The sequence below is a fragment of the Mus musculus genome, chromosome 16, assembly GCF_000001635.26.
Source record: "Mus musculus strain C57BL/6J chromosome 16, GRCm38.p6 C57BL/6J".
NCBI lineage: Eukaryota > Metazoa > Chordata > Mammalia > Rodentia > Muridae > Mus > Mus musculus.
In genome coordinates, this window is record NC_000082.6 from 73,915,056 (window position 1) to 73,934,154 (window position 19,099).

Consider the following 19,099-nt stretch of genomic DNA (forward strand, 5'->3'; position numbering starts at 1 on the left):
ATGCTGAGAATCACCAAAAGGAAGGCAGAGACTCTGATACGTCCTCTGTACTGTATACCATGGTCCAGCAGCACTTGTAGATCTATCAGGCTGCCCCAATACTGTAGCGATTAGGAAACTCTCAGAGTACACACAGAATCAGGGAAACTCTGATAAGAAGCATTGGGGGTGGGGGGGGGGGAAGGAATTATCTAAGTGAACGTAGATATGCTTGTCTGAGATGGCCCAAGAGAATGCAGAAATCAGATTTAGGTTTGTAGTAACTCTGTCCAGTAAGGGATAGAAAGACTGAAGTTTGTCCTTTGCTACTTCCTTTGTGGATGTAAGGAATTTTATTTGGACAATTTTTAAATCCTAGGAAAGAGGCTGCTGCTTAGCTCTTAGAGTCATCCCAGGCTAGCACCAATGGAAGTGTGCTTTGTGAACAAGAAAAGAAAAAAGAAAAAAAAAAAAAAAAGAAAGAAAGAAAAGGAAGCCTAAGCAATAAACAGTCAAAATAATTACACTTTTTGGCAGAGGACTGGTGATTATAGTCAGCAATGTGAAATGCATAAATGTACTTCTTATCTCACTATGCATGTTTCCACTCCAAAAATATAATGCCGTATGTAACCTAAGAGAGGCTCCTTCTGAAGGCCCCCTTATTTTCGCCAGTGAATGACTTTACAGGGTAAAATATCAAGGAGCGCTTTAAGATCTCATTCACTTTGTATGTTGCTCCCGATATACAAATTATATCATTTCTAAAAGTAAAGCTTTTTCATGTAACACACTTGGTTCCCTAGCAGAGTGAACTTTTCTTGAAAGCCCGGAATATAATTGAGTTTTCCTTCATGTCTTTAAAGCTTTTTAAAATTCATGAATTTCCTTATCATTTTAGCAGCAAAGCAAAAGTATTTCTAAATCCTTTTTGAATTTGGTGTTTAACATTATCATATTTAAAATGTTACAAAAATAGATGGAGTGGAAGGAAGCATTTGATTTATGATGCATTTTCATGTTGCAAATAGGTCACTTATTCTCATTCTATTTGTCTTGTTACCTGTGACAGAGCTGTCTAGATTGTCCATACTGGATCCAGGTGTCTGGTCTAGTGCTCTGAGGGGCCTGGGAATTTCTAATGGTTCCTCTTCATCATCAGCATCCTCATCTGGAACATCTGTCTCCAAATCAGAAATCAAGGCTCCGGACACGTAACCTAATGGCGGAGCTGGGGGTTGTGGAGGTGGGGTATTGCTTTGAATGTGCCTGGAATTCAAACAAAAAGAAATGAAAGTCGGAAAGCAATTTGTTAACATTAAACAAAATTGCAATTCCTTTTAAATGCCATGTTATGGTATTTCATACTGTCTCCCTTGCATATTCACCCTCAGTACTGTCTTCTACTTCAGCAGAGACTTTGATGTGGACATATGCCTTACCAAGGGGAACTGCATAAACTACAAAAGTTATTGCTTTGATTGTTTACTAGGCAATACACTGGGAGAAAAATACAAAGAATTTTTGTGTCAGCAAATTCTTAAAAAAAATAATAGGAATATTTGTTACAAACCAAATATTTTTTTTGTTTTTTTTTTTTGTTTGTTTTTTTTGGCCTGGGACAATAGCTACTTGGTTTCCAGGTTAGTGTTGAAGCTCAACTCACTTGTGTTAATCTATGCAGCTTGGTTGAAGGAAGTTTCTCAGGTGAAAATGTGATTGACTCAGCCCTGTCTCTGGCACACCTCCTGGCCTATGAGGATGATTTTGGCATGACTCCCATCACATTATACTGAGCAGATGTTTCATGATCCCAGTGTAGATTAGACACAAATACTTTGTGCTCTTGGTACTTGCAATCTATCTTACCACCAAAGTCTTAAGGGATTGGATTTGGAACACATTGCATGTTCAATAGCCTTGTAGGTAAAGATGTCTAATCCCAATCTGACAGAATTAATAGAACATGCATGGTCATTCTTTTATTAGAAAATATTTAAGAAAATCCTTGGTGTACATTTTATGACTTACACAGTGTAGAGTTCGACCGTTGGATCTATTGGATTTGCTGTGAGACTATTAATGAATTATTTCTAACCTGTAAATTGCTCAGTGGACGTGATTCACAGTTATTTGTTATTATAAGCAAAATGTTTCCTACAGAAGTAGTCAAAGGACATCTCCCTAAGAGTCACTGCTAATAAGAACAAGGTATTTTTTTTTTTTTTTTGCTATTGGCTTTTGAAAAAAATTGCCGGACTATTTCTGTTCTGATTTGTAATCTTTCGAGAAAATGTTTCATTTTTTTAAAAGAGAAATTACTCAAGACTCCTTTGTGAATTGCATTTGTGAATTTATATACAACTCTAAAATGAACAGGATTCTAGATTTCTCAGGAATGAACGAACTCTCAAGAATTGGACATCACTTCAATGGGAGCAGATCTAATCTCTAAGGTTATGGAGCAGTTATTTGAGGAAACTCCTTGGCATTCATCACCACCCATTAACGTAGAATGAGGAAGGAAAGTGAGTGTTGCTAAATTCTCTTAGACTGAATACTGAGGGCTGTCAAGCTCAATTTGCTGTACATGTGGTTTCATATTTGGTTTATAAATTGGAGAGAGAAAGAAGGAGAAGGAGAAAGAGAAGGAGAAGGAGAAGGAGAAGGAGAAGGAGAAGGAAGAAGAAGAAGAAGAAGAAGAAGAAGAAGAAGAAGAAGAAGAAGAAGAAGAAGAAGAAGAAGAAGAAGAAGAAGAAGAAAGAAAGAAAGAAGAAGAAGAAGAAGAGAGAGAAAGAGAGAGAGTGCTACATGTTGAAGAAGAGGATATCAAGAAATATTATATATGTGGTTCATTTCACTGTGATGTGATAGATTAGGAAATGGGATGGGAATATTACAGATGAATGCAGTAATCCTACATAACTTGTGGCATGTCTTGATTGGAAAAAAATTACATAGGGATGAAAATGTACTTCTTAGATTAAGCAGCACCAGAAGTTAGTCTGAAATATGAGGTGAAGGTATACAGGATTTATAACTATCTTCTAGCAATAGGAAGCGCTTTGGACTTTTTATCTGTTAGTATGAATAGCAACCCTGGATGTGAAGCTGGGACCTTTTATCTGCAGAGTTCTGGGAATGTGATGTGAAACTTTAAGCAAGGGACACTTCCAAACCACAAGAGCAAGCAAGGTACTTTTTAGGTAATGGATTAATTGCTACTCATATATGCGAAGCAAGCTGTGGCGTTCTGAATACTGATTGATCAGGTAGAAACATACTCAAGGAGAGAAACGTGGTCTAACCTATGGGTAGGTAGAAGATGTGGAAAAGCCCATTCACCCATTCAGCAGATATCTATGAGGCAATTACTAAATGAGGGACTTTAAGTGTAAAACAGACATCAGTGCCCAACTTAAGTGAAAATCTAACCCCTTCTAAACATTAGAAATTAGAATTAGACAGATAGTTTCCCAAGAATCAAACAATGTGCAAACACATTTACATCTCAAAAAAAATCATGAAGCATAACAGAGAACTTGAACCTAACTCAAAAAAAAAAGAAAAGAAAAGAAAGAAAGAAAAAGAAAAGAAAAGAAAAAAGAAAAAAAGAAAAAAAAGAAAAAAGAAAATGAAAAAGGTAGATATTTTCCTTTGTAACCTGGAGGTAGTATGTTCTTCATGGTACAGTGTCTATAGAATTGGAAGCCCTGGTCCACACAATATTTAACAGGACAAATCTTCAAAGGGCTTTTAGTCACAAAATCATAGTGTCGGCTGTCAATGGGCTGACTATTGAGGTCAGTCATGAATGTATTCAACCTTAATAGCTCTAAGAGTATGACTCTAGCTCTGTTCCCATGTATGTCAATGGATTGGTTATCATCCCTGCATCTTGCTAATGCAGGGAAACCAAGCTACCCAGAGCTCCAATAGGAGGAAATGGAGGAGATCTCTGTTTTTGAAATTCTTCAGAAGTTTGCCCCACATCTCTTTCCTTAGCTTATTTTAATCCATAGTGTTTTATGAGAATAATCTAAAACTTAGTGTATAGATAATCCAGTTAATTCTTTAAACTCTTGCAGCATGTTATAAAACTGCACTGTGATTTTGGGGGCTTCTTGATTATATACCTAATTATAATTTATGGTATTGTTAGGGAGTTCCTTTTAAATTTGTAGAGAAGCCAATTATTAGCATTGGTATTATTTTCCACATGGGAGAACTAAGTGTATAAATGACAAATTTCCCCAGGTTATCCATCCATCTGGTAAGACACATCCTTTTTTTTTTTTTTTTTTTTTTTTTTTTTTGCGGAATTCCTCACTTGATTCTCAGCCTAAGGAATCAGAACTTTCTTAGAGGTAGGATCTCAGTTTCCTACCTCGGTAAGTTAAATTTGTTCAGGTGATTCTCATATAAATGAGCATGTGTGTTTAAAGTATAAGAGACAAGACTGCAAAACTTTGTGAGTCTTTAGACAATTGTTTGAAACTTAGTGATATTTTGAACAAATCAGCTTTATGTAAAATAACAATATTGTTTAAAAGCAAGCATGTATGACTATTGAGAATATATCTGATGATTGTGAAAACTGACAAAGGTCTTCTGTTCCACAACAAAGGACATGTTTGTGCCTGCCTGGAGTGCTGTTCCTGGTCTGGTTATCTTCTCAGCTATATGCTTAGGTGTATTTCAAAAATAAGTAGCTCACAAACACTGAAGATGATGGCTATTTCCCTATTAGAAATATTTCAGTCAGTAGAGCTACCTAAAAGTGCAAAGTCTTTCATCTGACTTCAGGTATGATGTAAATCAGCGGAAGATACTTTCTTGTAGGTCATAGATACTGAAATGTAAATCAGTCTTTCAGAAAAACCAAATTCCCTAAAAATTGTGAGGCTTGGTCCTATTTCTATACTGACACATTTTCACAGAACATCTGACAGACTTCCATGTGTGATTTATGAATTCGTATTTTTATTTTACAAAAATCTTAATGTGTTGTGGATTTCTGTTGAAACATTTATGATTTTTATTTTTATATTTTCTAATCCACTTAATTCAGCCCAAAGTCTTTTAATAACTGACACTGACCATAATAATTCTCAGAAGCATGCATTTACATATTTACAAGGACATACAGAATTAATCACAGGCACTTTGAAGAATTTAAAAGGAGTTCTTTATTGCAGCATTAAAAATGAGTTCAAGGATAAACTAATGAACGCTGGTCTGTGAATGAGAAAAGAATCTGGTGTCACCAAAACACTCAGCCTGAGTCCCTGCTCCATTCACTTCTCTAGCTAGCTGTGCGATGATGGCCAGTTTACGTATGTTTCTGTCACCAGTTTCTTAATATGGATGGTTAACACATATTCAAAATCAATTTTCATTCCACTCACATAGATTTATGAGCATCTCTACTTAATATACATGCAAGAAAATCTCCATATGTAGAAAGTACAGGGCCATTGGTTTATGGAGGATATTTACCATGTTTGTTTTGCTATATCAAACTGATAGGCCCTTGTCAACTCATCCAAGTGAGCTTGCAGCATGGGTTGCATCTCTTCCCGTGGGGATGGAGTAAGAGTGGCAGTGGACTGCTGTCCAAAAGAGATAGCTGGTGAAGAGGCCACGCCGCGAACAGGAGGTGTTGGGACCCGATCTTCGTCTTCTTCCAGCTCATCTTCCATACCCTGATGCAAGTATGTTTGCACCGGTAATGGTGGGCACCAGCTGTCACTGTCATAGCTGAAATTAAATTAGAAAAAAAAATGTTCACTGACATACACACATAAAGGCACACTCATATTAGCAACAAAGAGCAAACAAGTGTTCGTAAAAGGTTCCTCAGTTTGTCTTCCTTATCATATTATTGATGATGGCATAGGAAGTCATCTGACTGTTATCTTAGTTATTATGCCTAACTATATAAACTATTATCCTTTTAAGTTTATGATATCTACTTTGAAGATTTATATAGAGTCACTAACCATTTTTTTAAAAGGGATTCTGGATCAAGTATATAGAATCCTGAAACAGTAAATTTTAAATCAATAGCAGTTTTAATCTCCATAGTCATAGTATTTCCAACAAACAATAAATCCTAAGATACTTTAAAAAAAGGGAAAGCCTTTTCAAAAGTTATGGTCCCCAAAAGGCTAAACAAGTAATAATTTAAATGGGATATGGGCTCATGGAGCCAAGCTTAGCACAGTGGGGAGCCATGGCTTCTGGAAGACAGGAAGTCATTGTCTTCAGTGATATAGCCATTGTGGAGTTATTTGTGTACCCGTGAACAGAGTCACCCCACGCTCACATAAACAACTCTGGTTAAACCCTATGGGTCAAAAAGCAAAAATCAAATGAAAAAGACGTGAATAAGAATGGTCTCATAGGCTCATAGATTTGAAAGCTTGGTCACCAGGGAGTGGTATGACCTTTTAAGAGGTGTGGCCTTGTTGGAAAAAGTGTGTCACTGGAGGTGGACTTTGAGGTTTCAAATAAAACTCAAGCCAGGCCCGTTGTCTTCGCTCTCCCCACTGCCTGTTGATCTGGAGGTAGAACCCTCAGCCACTTGTCCAGTACCATGTCTGCCTGTATCCACCATGCTCCCTGCCAGGCTGATAATGTACTAAATCTCTGAACTGTAAGCAAGCCCCAAAATAAATGCATTCATCCAAAAGAGTTACTGGGTTCATAGTACCTCTTCTCAGCAACAGAATATCCACTGAAACAATGTGGACTAGGGGAGGAGACTTGATAAGAGGAAAGGAGCAAATTGAGAGGGATGTGAGGATGTAGAGAGATGACTCTGCATAGCAGAATCAGATGATGCAATGAACCAGCAACAGAGACTATTAAATAAATGGATGCCCGCAGATTTCAAACAGTTTGTGGACCGGCAATGCTCTGTTGACCAGGAGCAATGGGAATTTATTAAGTTACATATGTGCAAGCCCAGGGGTAGGTACTGGAGAACACAGTTTCCCAAAGAGAGAGAAAGAGGAAAGTATTGGCCATAAGTGAGGAGAGAAAGGAAAATATCAGTTACATAGGGGCTCATCAGTCCTAGGGAGCGTGGAATAAGGTCATCTCTACCAGTTCTGTCTCCCTGGGTCTCTAAAATTGGTATCCACAAACCAAATGTTCTCTACTGAGTTAGTTTTACCGTCGGCTCCTTTGTTTTTGCACTCGTGGCTGCTTGTTTTGTCCTGCTGAAGCTACTTGAATGCCCTTCTGTTTCAATTAGCTTACAGCTGAGAGCCCTGCTTCAGAAGTCATGGACAGTTTGGAAGGGATGGCTGTCCTTAAAGATCTTATATACTATTGTGAACAGCAGACACATTTCAGTGGATGGCAAATAACAAGTTATCTCTATAAGAACATTACATAGGCTAAATCAGTACTCCTATTTATTAACTGCATAATGTGTGTCATTTTAATTCAGTTTACAGAGATCACAGTTTTTCATTTGAAAAAATGGTTCTATTGCTCTAAATACTATAACCAGCTACCCTTGTTGCCTTTAATGCTTTTAGGGTATCAAATCCAATCAATCAGACTGTTTACAAATTTATCTATGAAGACATCAGAACAATATAAGAGAGCCATTTACTTCTCTTTATTCTATTATGTTCCTTTAACATAGCTAAGTTTGGACTTATTTCTAGACAAAGCACATAGTTTGTCAGCAAGACTCTCACAAGAAACCAAATGAATTTATTTCCCCTTTCCTTTACATTTTTGCATCCTGCTCCATGTGGTCATAGAAGCAGACTTATTTCAAATAAGCTTCATCCTTGTAGGTTCTTCATTTTTTACAATTCTGCACGTTAAATTAGTTCTGAATCACATATCTTTTATAAAACTTACTGAGAAAGCTAACCAGTGTTGGAATATTATGTTCCAGTACTGGTACTGGCAATCTTATTGAACATTAATTTGAAATGGATTTTAGGTTCCACAATTAATACTTTTACTCCTTGAGCTTAATATTGAGCTTTTCATATATTAGAGTATTTTTTTCCTCAAGGAGATTTAGCTTGCGAATTGTTGGCTTAAAATACTCTTGAATACAAAGAGCTTTATTAAAGAGAAAGCTTAAGTTTCTTTGCATTGTTTGTTTATTTGAGTACTGCATTATTACAGTAAAAATGCATGTTCAGAATCTAATAAAATAATAACCTAATAGCATTATAGAATGAACTTACTCTTAGCCTTTACCATAGTTAAAGTCAGTTTTACTCTGAAATTTTATCAAAACACACTTTTGTAGAAGAAATTAATAGTTAAATTTTTAATATTTCCATGGCTAAAGCTATTATAGTTTTACATGTATATTGTGTGTGTGTGTAACTTATAGGAATAAGCCATAAATACTACAAGTATTCCTACTTGATGATAAACAATTATTTAAACAATTTAGTTGCCATATAAATTAAGAATGAAACATGAGTATCACAAGGATAAAATAGCTTTTGTTATATACATTATTTGCAATGATAAAGTGAAAAGCATTCAAGTAACTTATCTTGATTCATTTTCTGTTATTCAAGTAATATTGGGCAAAAGACAGACTCTTTAAAATGTTTCATGTTCTAAAAAATGGTATTACTAGTTAAATAAATTGCATAGTATGCTATGTTGCTAAAACAAATTTCTTTAGCCTCTCCTTAAAGTAGGTTGTATGTTGTCATCCATAGTGCCCTTATATCTCTGCATAGATAATTGCAAGCACAGTAAATAAACTGTATACCCCTCAAGAACATGGAAGGCTGAAAGATGTGCATGCTTTGTGGGGATAGAGAAAAAAGGAAAAAAAAAAAGAAAAAGAAAAACGAATCTGAAAGACCTGGAGAATAACAAGACTGAATAAAGCAAGCAAAGTCAGGATGCAGTTCATATTGTGACACAGAGAACCAATCACCACCTCACTGGTTGGTGCTCATATCTGAATCTACACCAGAGAGATAGATAGATAGGCTTACTGCAGTTACCATCGAAAAAGGAGAGAGTAGCTGATAACTGCACATTTTACATATACAGCTCTGTTTAACGGTTTCCTTCACATGTTAGAGATGTGCATCTTATGTAAGCAATACAATATTGGTGTGTTTCGTAGAAACACACAAAGTCTACAAAAATACTCCCAATGAAAAGAATCAAAGCTGTTTTGCTCAACCTTCCCTAGGCAAGTCCTTGTTCCCTGACATTCTGTTTGCCAAGTATGAGGCATCTTATTATCTGTCTTTCCTGATGAGTAATGATCAAGATGACAGCCAATCAATGTTGCATGCGAACTAACTTATTAAAGGCCAGACACAAATACCAAATTACTAATAAAAAATACAATAAAGTTCAACCCCAGCAAAAGCTCGCCAACCTCTAATGGCAAGAACAAAGCCAAGCACCTATTTAATTACTATTGAATTGTTTCACGCAGCCTATGACTATCCTAAGTGTATTACAGTCACAACTAGGCTCTAATACATTTAACACACTGCCTTTTTCAAACTGAAGAAGCATATGAAGAAGGAGAAACATTTGCACCATGGCTATATGATTGAATTAACATTCAGATATCATTTCATTTGAACAATGATTGAAAAACAACTTGGTATTTTGGACTGTGAAGAGAGAAATTGGCTCATGGAAGGTTTAGAGTGAAAAGTCATGTCTATACTCTTAAGAAACAATACTGAAAGTCACAAGTAGAAACTCAAAACCATATATTCGATATTTTTTTGTTATTCCCAGCTAGGACTCTGCTCGACTTCATGCCCACTCCCATTACCTTGTTTTCTGCCTTTTTTTTTTCATTTTTCTCTCAGTCATTTTGCTGCAACATTTGAGACATTATTCACATGAACCGAGGTTCTTACGTAGTCTATCATCAGTAGTAAAAGAGCTGACTCTTTCTATGGCATACAAGGATTCACAATTAACCTCAACACTCCTTCTTAGTTGATCTACCTTTGTTGGGGCTCAAAATAGATTCTGACAGCCGATCAATTTTGGGTAGTATCATTCATGAAAAAAAGTGAATCAAGATTCACCTGCTATAAGCCTCTTACTGTTTCACTGTTTTAACTATTATTATTTTATATACATTGTTCATTTTTGGTTTGTTATGCAAAACAATGCTTTTGTCTCTTTTTCTTGAGATAGATGGATGGATAGATAGATAGATAGATAGATAGATAGATAGATAGATAGATAGATAGATAGATGAAAGAGATGAAAATGGAAAGAGAGAGGGAGAGGAAGAGAGGAGAGCATCTTTATGTGTACTTGGAGGCAGGAAATATCTTAGGACCGTATTTTGTTTGAATCAATTTATTAGATTTCTGTTATAAATGCATTTTTTTTTCTGTTTGCTACTTCTTATTGCTTTTATTCCTACAACTGGGCCAGGTGCTTAGGAGGCATTTTCTTTTTAATGGTTGACAAAATTCTTTATTATGGTCTGTTTCAAATAACAATGCAAAATTAAGAAAAAAACAAACAATGAATTCAAAACCAAAAAGACAAAACCAGGGCTCTTATATATTCCAGGCCAGCATCATACTATGTAAAGAGTTATGGAGCTGAGAATGATCTTGGAATTCTGTTCTTACTGTCTGTAGCTCCTCAGGGCTGAGGTGAATAATACTTCTTTCCCCCACACATCAAATTCTCAGCACTTAAGGCAAATAAAAACTCAGAAGGAAATAAGAACTAAAATATATAGCATAATCTCTTTTTATACACTTTTTCATGTATATAGTAAGAACACTCTTTTTAGCTATTTGTAATAGTAAATGACTATTTCAAAAATGAAAAATAATATCATGCATTTGAGTATATATTAATAATGTAATCACTATATACATTAGATAACATTACATATCAATATTCTAAGACTAGTTTGTGTAAAAACATAAAACTATACCAATATTAACTGTCTCATCATACATTGAATTATTTCGTATTTTTCTACTGTTTAACAAGATCACATGGTAAGTTTTGCATTCATGCAGATTAAATTAATTTTATTTCAGTGTGTAATCATTATATGTATTTCAAGAAGATTTGTTGGGAAAAACAAAAGAGAAATAATTCTAAATAATCTAAATTTTTCTAGATGTTATTTTTATAAAGCATTAACACCCTTTTCTTTTTCCCTGCTAGTCCCAAATTCCATTTCTCAATTTTTATGACTATAACCTTAAGATGCAAACTGTGAAGTAATAATCCCGTAAGAATCCTTTTGATGAAACATATAGCTCATCTTTTTCATGACATATTTACATCATTGATGTGAATTAATATCATATTCACAATTTAATTTTCTTCTCTTCCCTTCTTTCTCTCTTTCTCTTTCTTTCTTTCTTTCTTTCTTTCTTTCTTTCTTTCTTTCTTTCTTTCTTTCTTTCTCTCTCTCTCTCTCTCTCTCTCTCTCTCTCTCTCTCTCTCTCTCTCTTTCTTTCTTTCTTTCTTTTTTTTGGACAGGGTTTTTCTGTGTATCCCTGGCTGTCCTGTTGCTCACTCTGTAGACCAGGTTGGCCTCAAACTCAAAAATCTGCCCACCATTGCCTCCCAAGTGCTAGGATCAAAGGCATGTGCCACCTCTGCCCAGCTCAAAATTTAATTTTTAAATCAATAGAATAAAGGGTGGTCTCTTAATTGCTAATTTCAAATGAGAACATTTTGATAAGTTATATAGTCACTTTTTAAAACTTATATATATAAGATTATTCCCCAGGGAAACAAATGAAGTCTACTGGAAAGATAGAAAGATGGAGAAAAGGTATGTGTGTATTGGTATATTAATAGGCTACATATAAAGTCTATCTATAGATATATGTCTATACAATGTATTTTATATATAATATCAAAATATTATATATTTTATGCATATTTATAGAATACATGTTGTGATATGTGTCCATACACAGAAGAAAAAGTAGATGAATGAATATAATTTTACAAAATAGAAAGTTAGTGTTAGAAAAGACATTATGAAGTGTTCAAAGACAGCACTGATAAACAATGAAAAAAATATGAAATTTTTATGTGAAAATAAATATTATATCATTTGAACCAGTATAAACCATAATATCAGTGTGTAATTCAATTATGTTTAATAGGTATATAATTCTGTGTAAAACAAAATTCGTGAAGAAAAAAAAAATCTCAATATATTCTGCATTCTTGGGCTGTATACAATTCTAGTCAAAATAAATACTGATTTGCAAATGGAAAGCATGACACAGCTCTTGGAAATATTAATTTAGATAAAATGTTTTATTTGACTTTTTTGGCAATATAAAGCATTATCCTTGTCTTTGTGTTTAAAATCAATCACCACTCAAGCTAACAGAAAACTAACTCTTGTGAGTTATTTGGTAAAGAATAGAGAAACATCCCATTTAAGGGCCATCAGAAAAAACTGTCTAACTTAAAAAGGTTTTGTTATAGAGTGTGCATTGGCTTGAATCTCTTATTGTTCTTTTCCCTACATTCTCATCAGAACTGATGATTAAAGTTCTACCCACTGGTCAGGTCCCCACAATTATCCCATTGTGGTGATGCTCGACTGGTGGCGCCCTGCTATGGCCAGACATCAAGTCATTAGGAAGCTGCAAGGGATGATGAAGGGGGTTATTTTAATTCCCTTTCAGCCCTTCTCAGGAGTGCCTCTTTAGTTCACAGAGCTGTGGGGACTTGCTTTCAAACTAACAAGCAATATTATAAATGGAGGCTGATTATCGTGATTGCAGACAATCTAAAGCACTTGAGGGCCAAGGATTCACACTCCTCAATATGGGCTGTTTTATGTTTATCACCTAAAAATAGAGAGAGTGCAAACAGTAAAGACGATGCAGTGAACATGGAGGGAGGGGAGTCAGATCAAGGATAGCTCAGTGCACCAGAAGAAGGAACAGAAAGCAGAAGTGCCAGCTTGGCCATGTTGTGAGGATACACCATATTCCTACCCATTTTCTTGTTCCGCAGCATAGTGGCCCAGCTCTGTACCAGGAAGGGGCTGGACGGGAGGAGGAGGTAGAGGGACATTAGCCCAAGTGGATCCGTTGTTTTTCTGCGCTTTCGAAGAATTTTTAGTTTTCTTCTTTTTTCCACCTTTCCCACCTAAAAATAACCAACACGTGTATTCAGAGAGGCTGCCTATCCAAAGAAACAGAGTATAAAAAATTATATCAGAATGTACTAATATTTTCAAAACAACAGGATCAGTATGTCAGACATGATAAAAAGCTATAAACAAGGAAATCGCGCTCTCTGAAAAACGAAATAAAATAAAACATTGTTTCCTTTTTTACGAATTCCACCAGTGGCCTTGTGCCTCTCCAAGGGCATTCTCGGCAGACCCGAGTAAGCCACAAAACATGGCCGCTGAATCAAGAGCACATTTATTGATTTATTCACGTCTGCTGCTTCCATGTTTCCATTGTTCGACAAAATAATGGTCCGCAGCAAATTCTTTTAAATGTCAGATTTTACTGCAATTATAATGCTCTTTTACATAATCTCTCTCAGTGGAGAACACAGTGTCTAAGGATGCAGGCTAAATTGTTCCATTAGAATTTATTCAATTTAATTAATCCAGAGGAGTAACATTCTACTTTCCCAAGTCATGAGTAAAAAAACCAAACAAACCAACCAAACAAAAACATCAATCAAGTGTAGGCTAGAGAGTATCTGTGTATGCTTCATCAAGATATATTTCATAGACTTCTTGTCTAACGAGTAGCACCGCTGATTGTATATATCATATAAGGAGTTCTCAACCATATTAAATTTAGCATTTCATAAAATTCCAAAACAAAGGGTATTTCTTGGAAATAGAGTAATTAGGTTTGGTACTATGTATAATAACTAATGAATTCATGCATTGACAGGAGCAGAAAATAAGCCAGCAATATATGAATCATATCTGAGGTTACATGGAACTTAGTGAACTGTGGAACCAGGACATCATCTGAATTGTTATACATCTTATCCTTCTAAAATTAAGTAAATAAAACTTCATCAACAAGTAGGGGGACAGTGTAGATACAAAGATGAATATTCTTTGAACAAAGAAGGAAAAGATATTTAAGGGTACCTAAGCAGGTTGCATGTTTTCTATTTTTTTAAATTCTATTTTATTTCTATTTTTTTTTAATGTGAGAAGAGTTGGAAGAGAACAGTGGTGACTGGCTTTCCATACTTAATATTTTACATGCAATTGTAATCCTAAAGATAGCTCAAGGAAATAGGAATATCTAATGTCTGTGTATGGAAATTGAGATGACAATTACTGACTGACCTATGAAGTAATCAATTAGCCCTCAAGTCCAGAAATCAAACTCTTACCCACACAAACTTAGTGTAAAAGGTGACTTCTCTGTTTCCCTGTGGTTACCTTTTCTTCTATCAAGGAATTGGCCATTTCCATTTCATCTTTATTAAGGACAAAGTTGTGAGTGTAAGAAATGAGGCTATCTAGTCATGCAGATTTCATGAGAAACCCATCTATTTCTTTCTTCTATCTATTACTCATCTGAGTTAGCAAAATAGATTATATAGTATAATAATAATATATTGAAGCCCAGCAACAGATCACTCTATTATACTAGACATTCACACTACTGAAGAGTACATACTTTCTACATGCTATGCATGTCTACATTCAAATCCACTAGCACATCACAGTACATGGTATTTCCACTTTCTCCTTGATAGAAACAGAGCAGTCACCTTCTACCCTAAGCTTGTATGGGTCAGAGCTTGATTTCTGGATTACTTCATAGGTCAGTCAGTAATTGTCATCTTAATTTCCATACACAGACAATAGATATCCTTATTTCCCTGAGCTATCTTTAGGATTACAATTGCATGTAAAATATTAAGTATGAAAAGCGAGTCATCACTGTTCTCTTCCAACTCTTCTCTCATATAATATATATATATATATATATATATATATATATATATTTCAATTTCTAGCCACCTAAACAGTCCTCTCTTCTCCAACTTTTCAGTGAGTATGCCATAAACAGTCTAAGTTTCCTAAATAAAGCAAAACATTGACTGCTGAATAGATCTGTATTTTTCTTTCTAAAATGATTCGTTGAATTCTTAGACCTCCTGCATCATCAACAAAGACCAAGTACTACATCGTTTTTGAAAAAAAAAATCGAATTGAAATTTAATATTTTGAAAGGAATAGCTTGAGCAATCCATGTTTCCTTGCCACCCCACTAGCTGTGCTTTCTCCTGGCCCTTTGTCTATGCATTAGGAGCATCTTCATGAATCCCCACAGCCCTTTTGAATGGACACCAAGAGAACTGAGTGATGAAAGTCCAGAAGACCTTTATGTGCACATGATAACAGTGCGATACTACTGTTCTCCTCTGATGCTCCAGAGTCAACTCTCACATCCACATCATCAGAGAAAAATCTGCATTCACCAGGCAGCAGCTTGCCAAGAGCCAGCTGTGGTGCAGTGTCTCACACTACAACTAACGCAACTATCCTTCAGTCCTTTTGTAAGTCCGTGCTGAAATTCTTACTAGAATTCAAGAAAGCAATTCTCCACCCAGTATAGGAAACAACAGGCTTTAAAATGTGGTTTGGAAACAGTGGATTGGTAGAGGGAATTTCTGACTCGATCTAGTAGTTAAATTCTGTTTCTGAGATCTGAATCTTTGCTGAAAGGAACTAACCTCTTACTGCTGCAATCTGCAATTTAAAGTTCAACCGTTCTAAACGAGAGAACCCTACACAATGTTTCTGATGCTTTGACAAAACATTTGACCCATCTTCAAGTCAAAATGTAAGTATTTAGTTGTTTTATAGATAACAAATGAATACTATCAAAAAACTATGAAAACAATTTATTTTAAAATTAAATGCACGAGGTAGGGGCTGTGAATAGTCAAACAATTGCCAACTGTGCATGAAGTCATGATTTTGATCTCATAACTACCAAAAAAATATATTGTATATATAATTATAATATATTACATTGAATGTATACCTATTTCAAAAGTTGGTACATTAAAAGAAGATTCAGTAGTTTTCATATATATATATATATAATATATATATGTGGGATTATTATTTTAGTTATGTTTTTAAAATGTTTTTTATTTTTAATAAATTGACTTTTAACTGAGGTTTTAGAACTTCTAAAACAAATATACTGCAATATATTTTAAAGAATGAAATATATTAACTCAAATAAGTCAGAAATGAAAGTTTTTTAAATCTCTATGAGTTTAAAAAACATTATCAATGTATACAGATAATTTACAAATGCTAAAACATGATACTCAATGCTAGCCATACAGTAGTTTAATCATACCTCCTTATGAAGCAGAACAGACATAGTAAACTCCATTGGGGTATAAACTGAACAGTATATTAAAGAAGGGATAGTAATTTAATTCTCAGCTCCCAAAAATTCTATTTCTAAGTAATTTTGCATTCAAATGTAGATAAAGTATTTATTATAACTCCTAGATCTATACATAAATATCATCTGGGATATTGCTGGGCTCAAAAAGCAGGAAGCACTGCTGTGATCATGTTCTGCTTAGAACTACTTAAAAAGTAACATTTAAAACCTGGTGACAATTGATCTATACCATGTGTTTGCTGGCTTGCATGTCTATAGACTCTATGGCTTATGGTATGCAGCCTTCTTTATATACATCCTTTGATAGTTACATATATTTTACTGAAGTAAAAGGGAAGCCTCAGGAAAATGACTTTTTAATTATACAGAACAATTGTGGGAATAATTATACACAAATGACAGAACAAATGACATATAAGGTCATTCCTAAAGTTCTCCTATGTTATTCAGCCTCTTTAAATTCATAACAGATGTTTAATTTTTTTTTGTATTCTATAATGTATCTAATCCTACCAATAAGCAAAAAGAGCAATGCCTCATTTTGGAGGGAAAAGAGGGCATTAACATTTGAGACTAAGAGGATTCTATCTCCTGAGGAAATGTAATTTAGTAAATGTAATCCCGGTGGTGTTGAAAGTTAACTCTTTATGGTCTTGAAATCTCTACCAATCACCAACATACTGTAATCTCTCACTATTTATACTTCTTTTAAAGCATCCATATAAATGGCATATCACTCATCTGAAGAGATAAAACCAGTTGTGTGACATGATGAATTCGAAATGGACAGCTGATACCGACAATCCAAGGCGTGAATATACTGGCAAGGGAAAGTGTGTCTACCACAATGTCTTCGTGTTCGAGGCAAGATTAGTCATGGTAGAACATTGTCAATGGTGCATATTAGGATAGATATGCATTCACTCTAACAAATTACATTTACAGCTGTGTGCTCTATTATGCCTGCAGCATAGTTAGTTCAGCTCAATTCTTTCAAGCACATGTTGAAATTTATAATATAAAATTATGCAGCCACATAAAATATTACATGTATGGCTTTTAGATTAATATTAATAATTATCCGTATTTATTGTTGATACTTATCACTGTATCATGTGATTTGAAAGAAAATAAGCCTCTCATGTGATACTTTAGAAAAAACTATACAAAACTGTGATGTTGCATTGCCCAAACATTAGTATAACAATGCTCTAAAATATTGTCAGTTCTATGATGTATTTTCTAAAATCGATGATCTAGAAGTAAATACCTGTATAGTCTTGATACTAAAAAAGTTTCCTTGACTTATAAATACAGCTCATGTCAGACAAAATGTGCCTGTTCTTCAATGAGCAGTCTTGAGGAAGTTAGGTCTAGTTTTTTCATGTGTATCCCTGTACAGTTAACAAAAGAGGGACAGCAATATTCTCCCTCCTCCTCCTCCTCCCCCCAACCGAAGTATAACTTCACTTCCATTTGCTAGATAAATGCCTGGAACTGGGTTGTGATTCAGTATTTCTTCAATGCTAGCTAGGAACACAGGTCATATGCTCTTGACAAACAAATATTTCTCCTTACTGTGATCAAACCAACCTGAGAGACTGCCACTCCTTTCTGAGCTGTTGTGAGAGCTGGTGGTGCTGAAATCCTGTGACTGGTTGTGTGGCATTCTATTAGACAATCCCTCAGCCAATCGGTAGTCAGGGATGTAAAGTAAGGCTAAGGGTTAAAGGGCAGAGGTCATAGTGGCATCATGTGATTAGTTCACAGCACAAGCCCATGCAGAACATGCAGTTAGCAACTCAGAAGCAGATGTTGTGGGATAGCAGAAGAATGTTTGATCTGTCCTTTCCTAATGGAAGTAGAGATGGATTTCTGGTTATATTGGGAAAAAAATGCTAAAAGAATGAAACCATCGGTGTTGGTGTGTGATGGTGGATTCAGCAGTGGTGGGGTCAGTGGGAGTGATCACTTAAAGGTGCTGGAAATGTACATGCCATTATTTTACTTTAGGTAATAAGCCTGTAATGGATCACTAAACTGGACACTAAACGATAAATACAAATTTCTATCTCATGCATAAATGGTGTGAAAAATAATTTCTCAAGACACGAGGAGTGGAGGAGTGACTCACCGTTGTTCCCCTTGTTCTGATCAGGTAGCGAATAACCAAATCCCATGAGGTCTGTCTTCTGTTGAACTGAGCTTTTCCACTGTGGATCAGGAAGATCAACTGCCAGTTCGTGGATGCTGTTTGAATGCAGGATTTGTGTAGTGGCATATGGGGTGGCCTGTGTTATTTGGCTGGAACTGTTGTAAGTGGTTTTGGTAGTGAAGTCAATGCTGCTATAAATGGCTCCATCCGAGAGCATGGTCGCTGTTTTATCCCCTTGGCCTGGCACCGGAGGCAGCACATCTGCGAGGAACATAGGGAAATGAAACTATTTAATGATGCACAGGAACCCAGAACTATCAGGACTGAAGATGAAAAATAAATGTGTCACCCTGCCCGTCTGCATTGCAGCAGAGATGGGCTTCATGAGCCAATGAAGGGGAGATGATATACAACCGTTGTCATACCATCAACCCCAGTGACAGGCAGCCTCGACACACGCCCTTCATGTCTCACTGCTTACTAAGTCCCTTTCTGATTTTCTCTTAGCATGAACTGGAAATCTGAGATGTTTCACAACTGAAAAACA

The 19,099-nt window shown here is 35.5% G+C and overlaps 1 protein-coding gene across 25 annotated transcripts in view; it reads right to left on the reverse strand.

Annotated features, from left to right (window-relative positions):
* The window catches only part of Robo2 (roundabout guidance receptor 2), a 1,555,468-nt gene that overhangs the window by 23,080 nt on the left and 1,513,289 nt on the right, over positions 1-19,099 (reverse strand). For 16 of the 25 annotated variants that reach the window (XM_006523038.4, XM_030249139.1, XM_030249140.1 and 13 more), the window contains 5 exons: positions 18,532-18,813; positions 17,991-18,116; positions 12,969-13,122; positions 5,479-5,739; positions 1,043-1,248 (listed from right to left, as the gene is read on the reverse strand). In XM_006523038.4, the coding sequence (XP_006523101.1) occupies positions 1,043-1,248; positions 5,479-5,739; positions 12,969-13,122; positions 17,991-18,116; positions 18,532-18,813 (1,029 nt within the window). The remainder of the gene's footprint in view (positions 1-1,042; positions 1,249-5,478; positions 5,740-12,968; positions 13,123-17,990; positions 18,117-18,531; positions 18,814-19,099) is intronic. The other 9 variants (XM_006523049.4, XM_017317016.2, XM_006523046.4 and 6 more) reach the window with 1 other exon arrangement.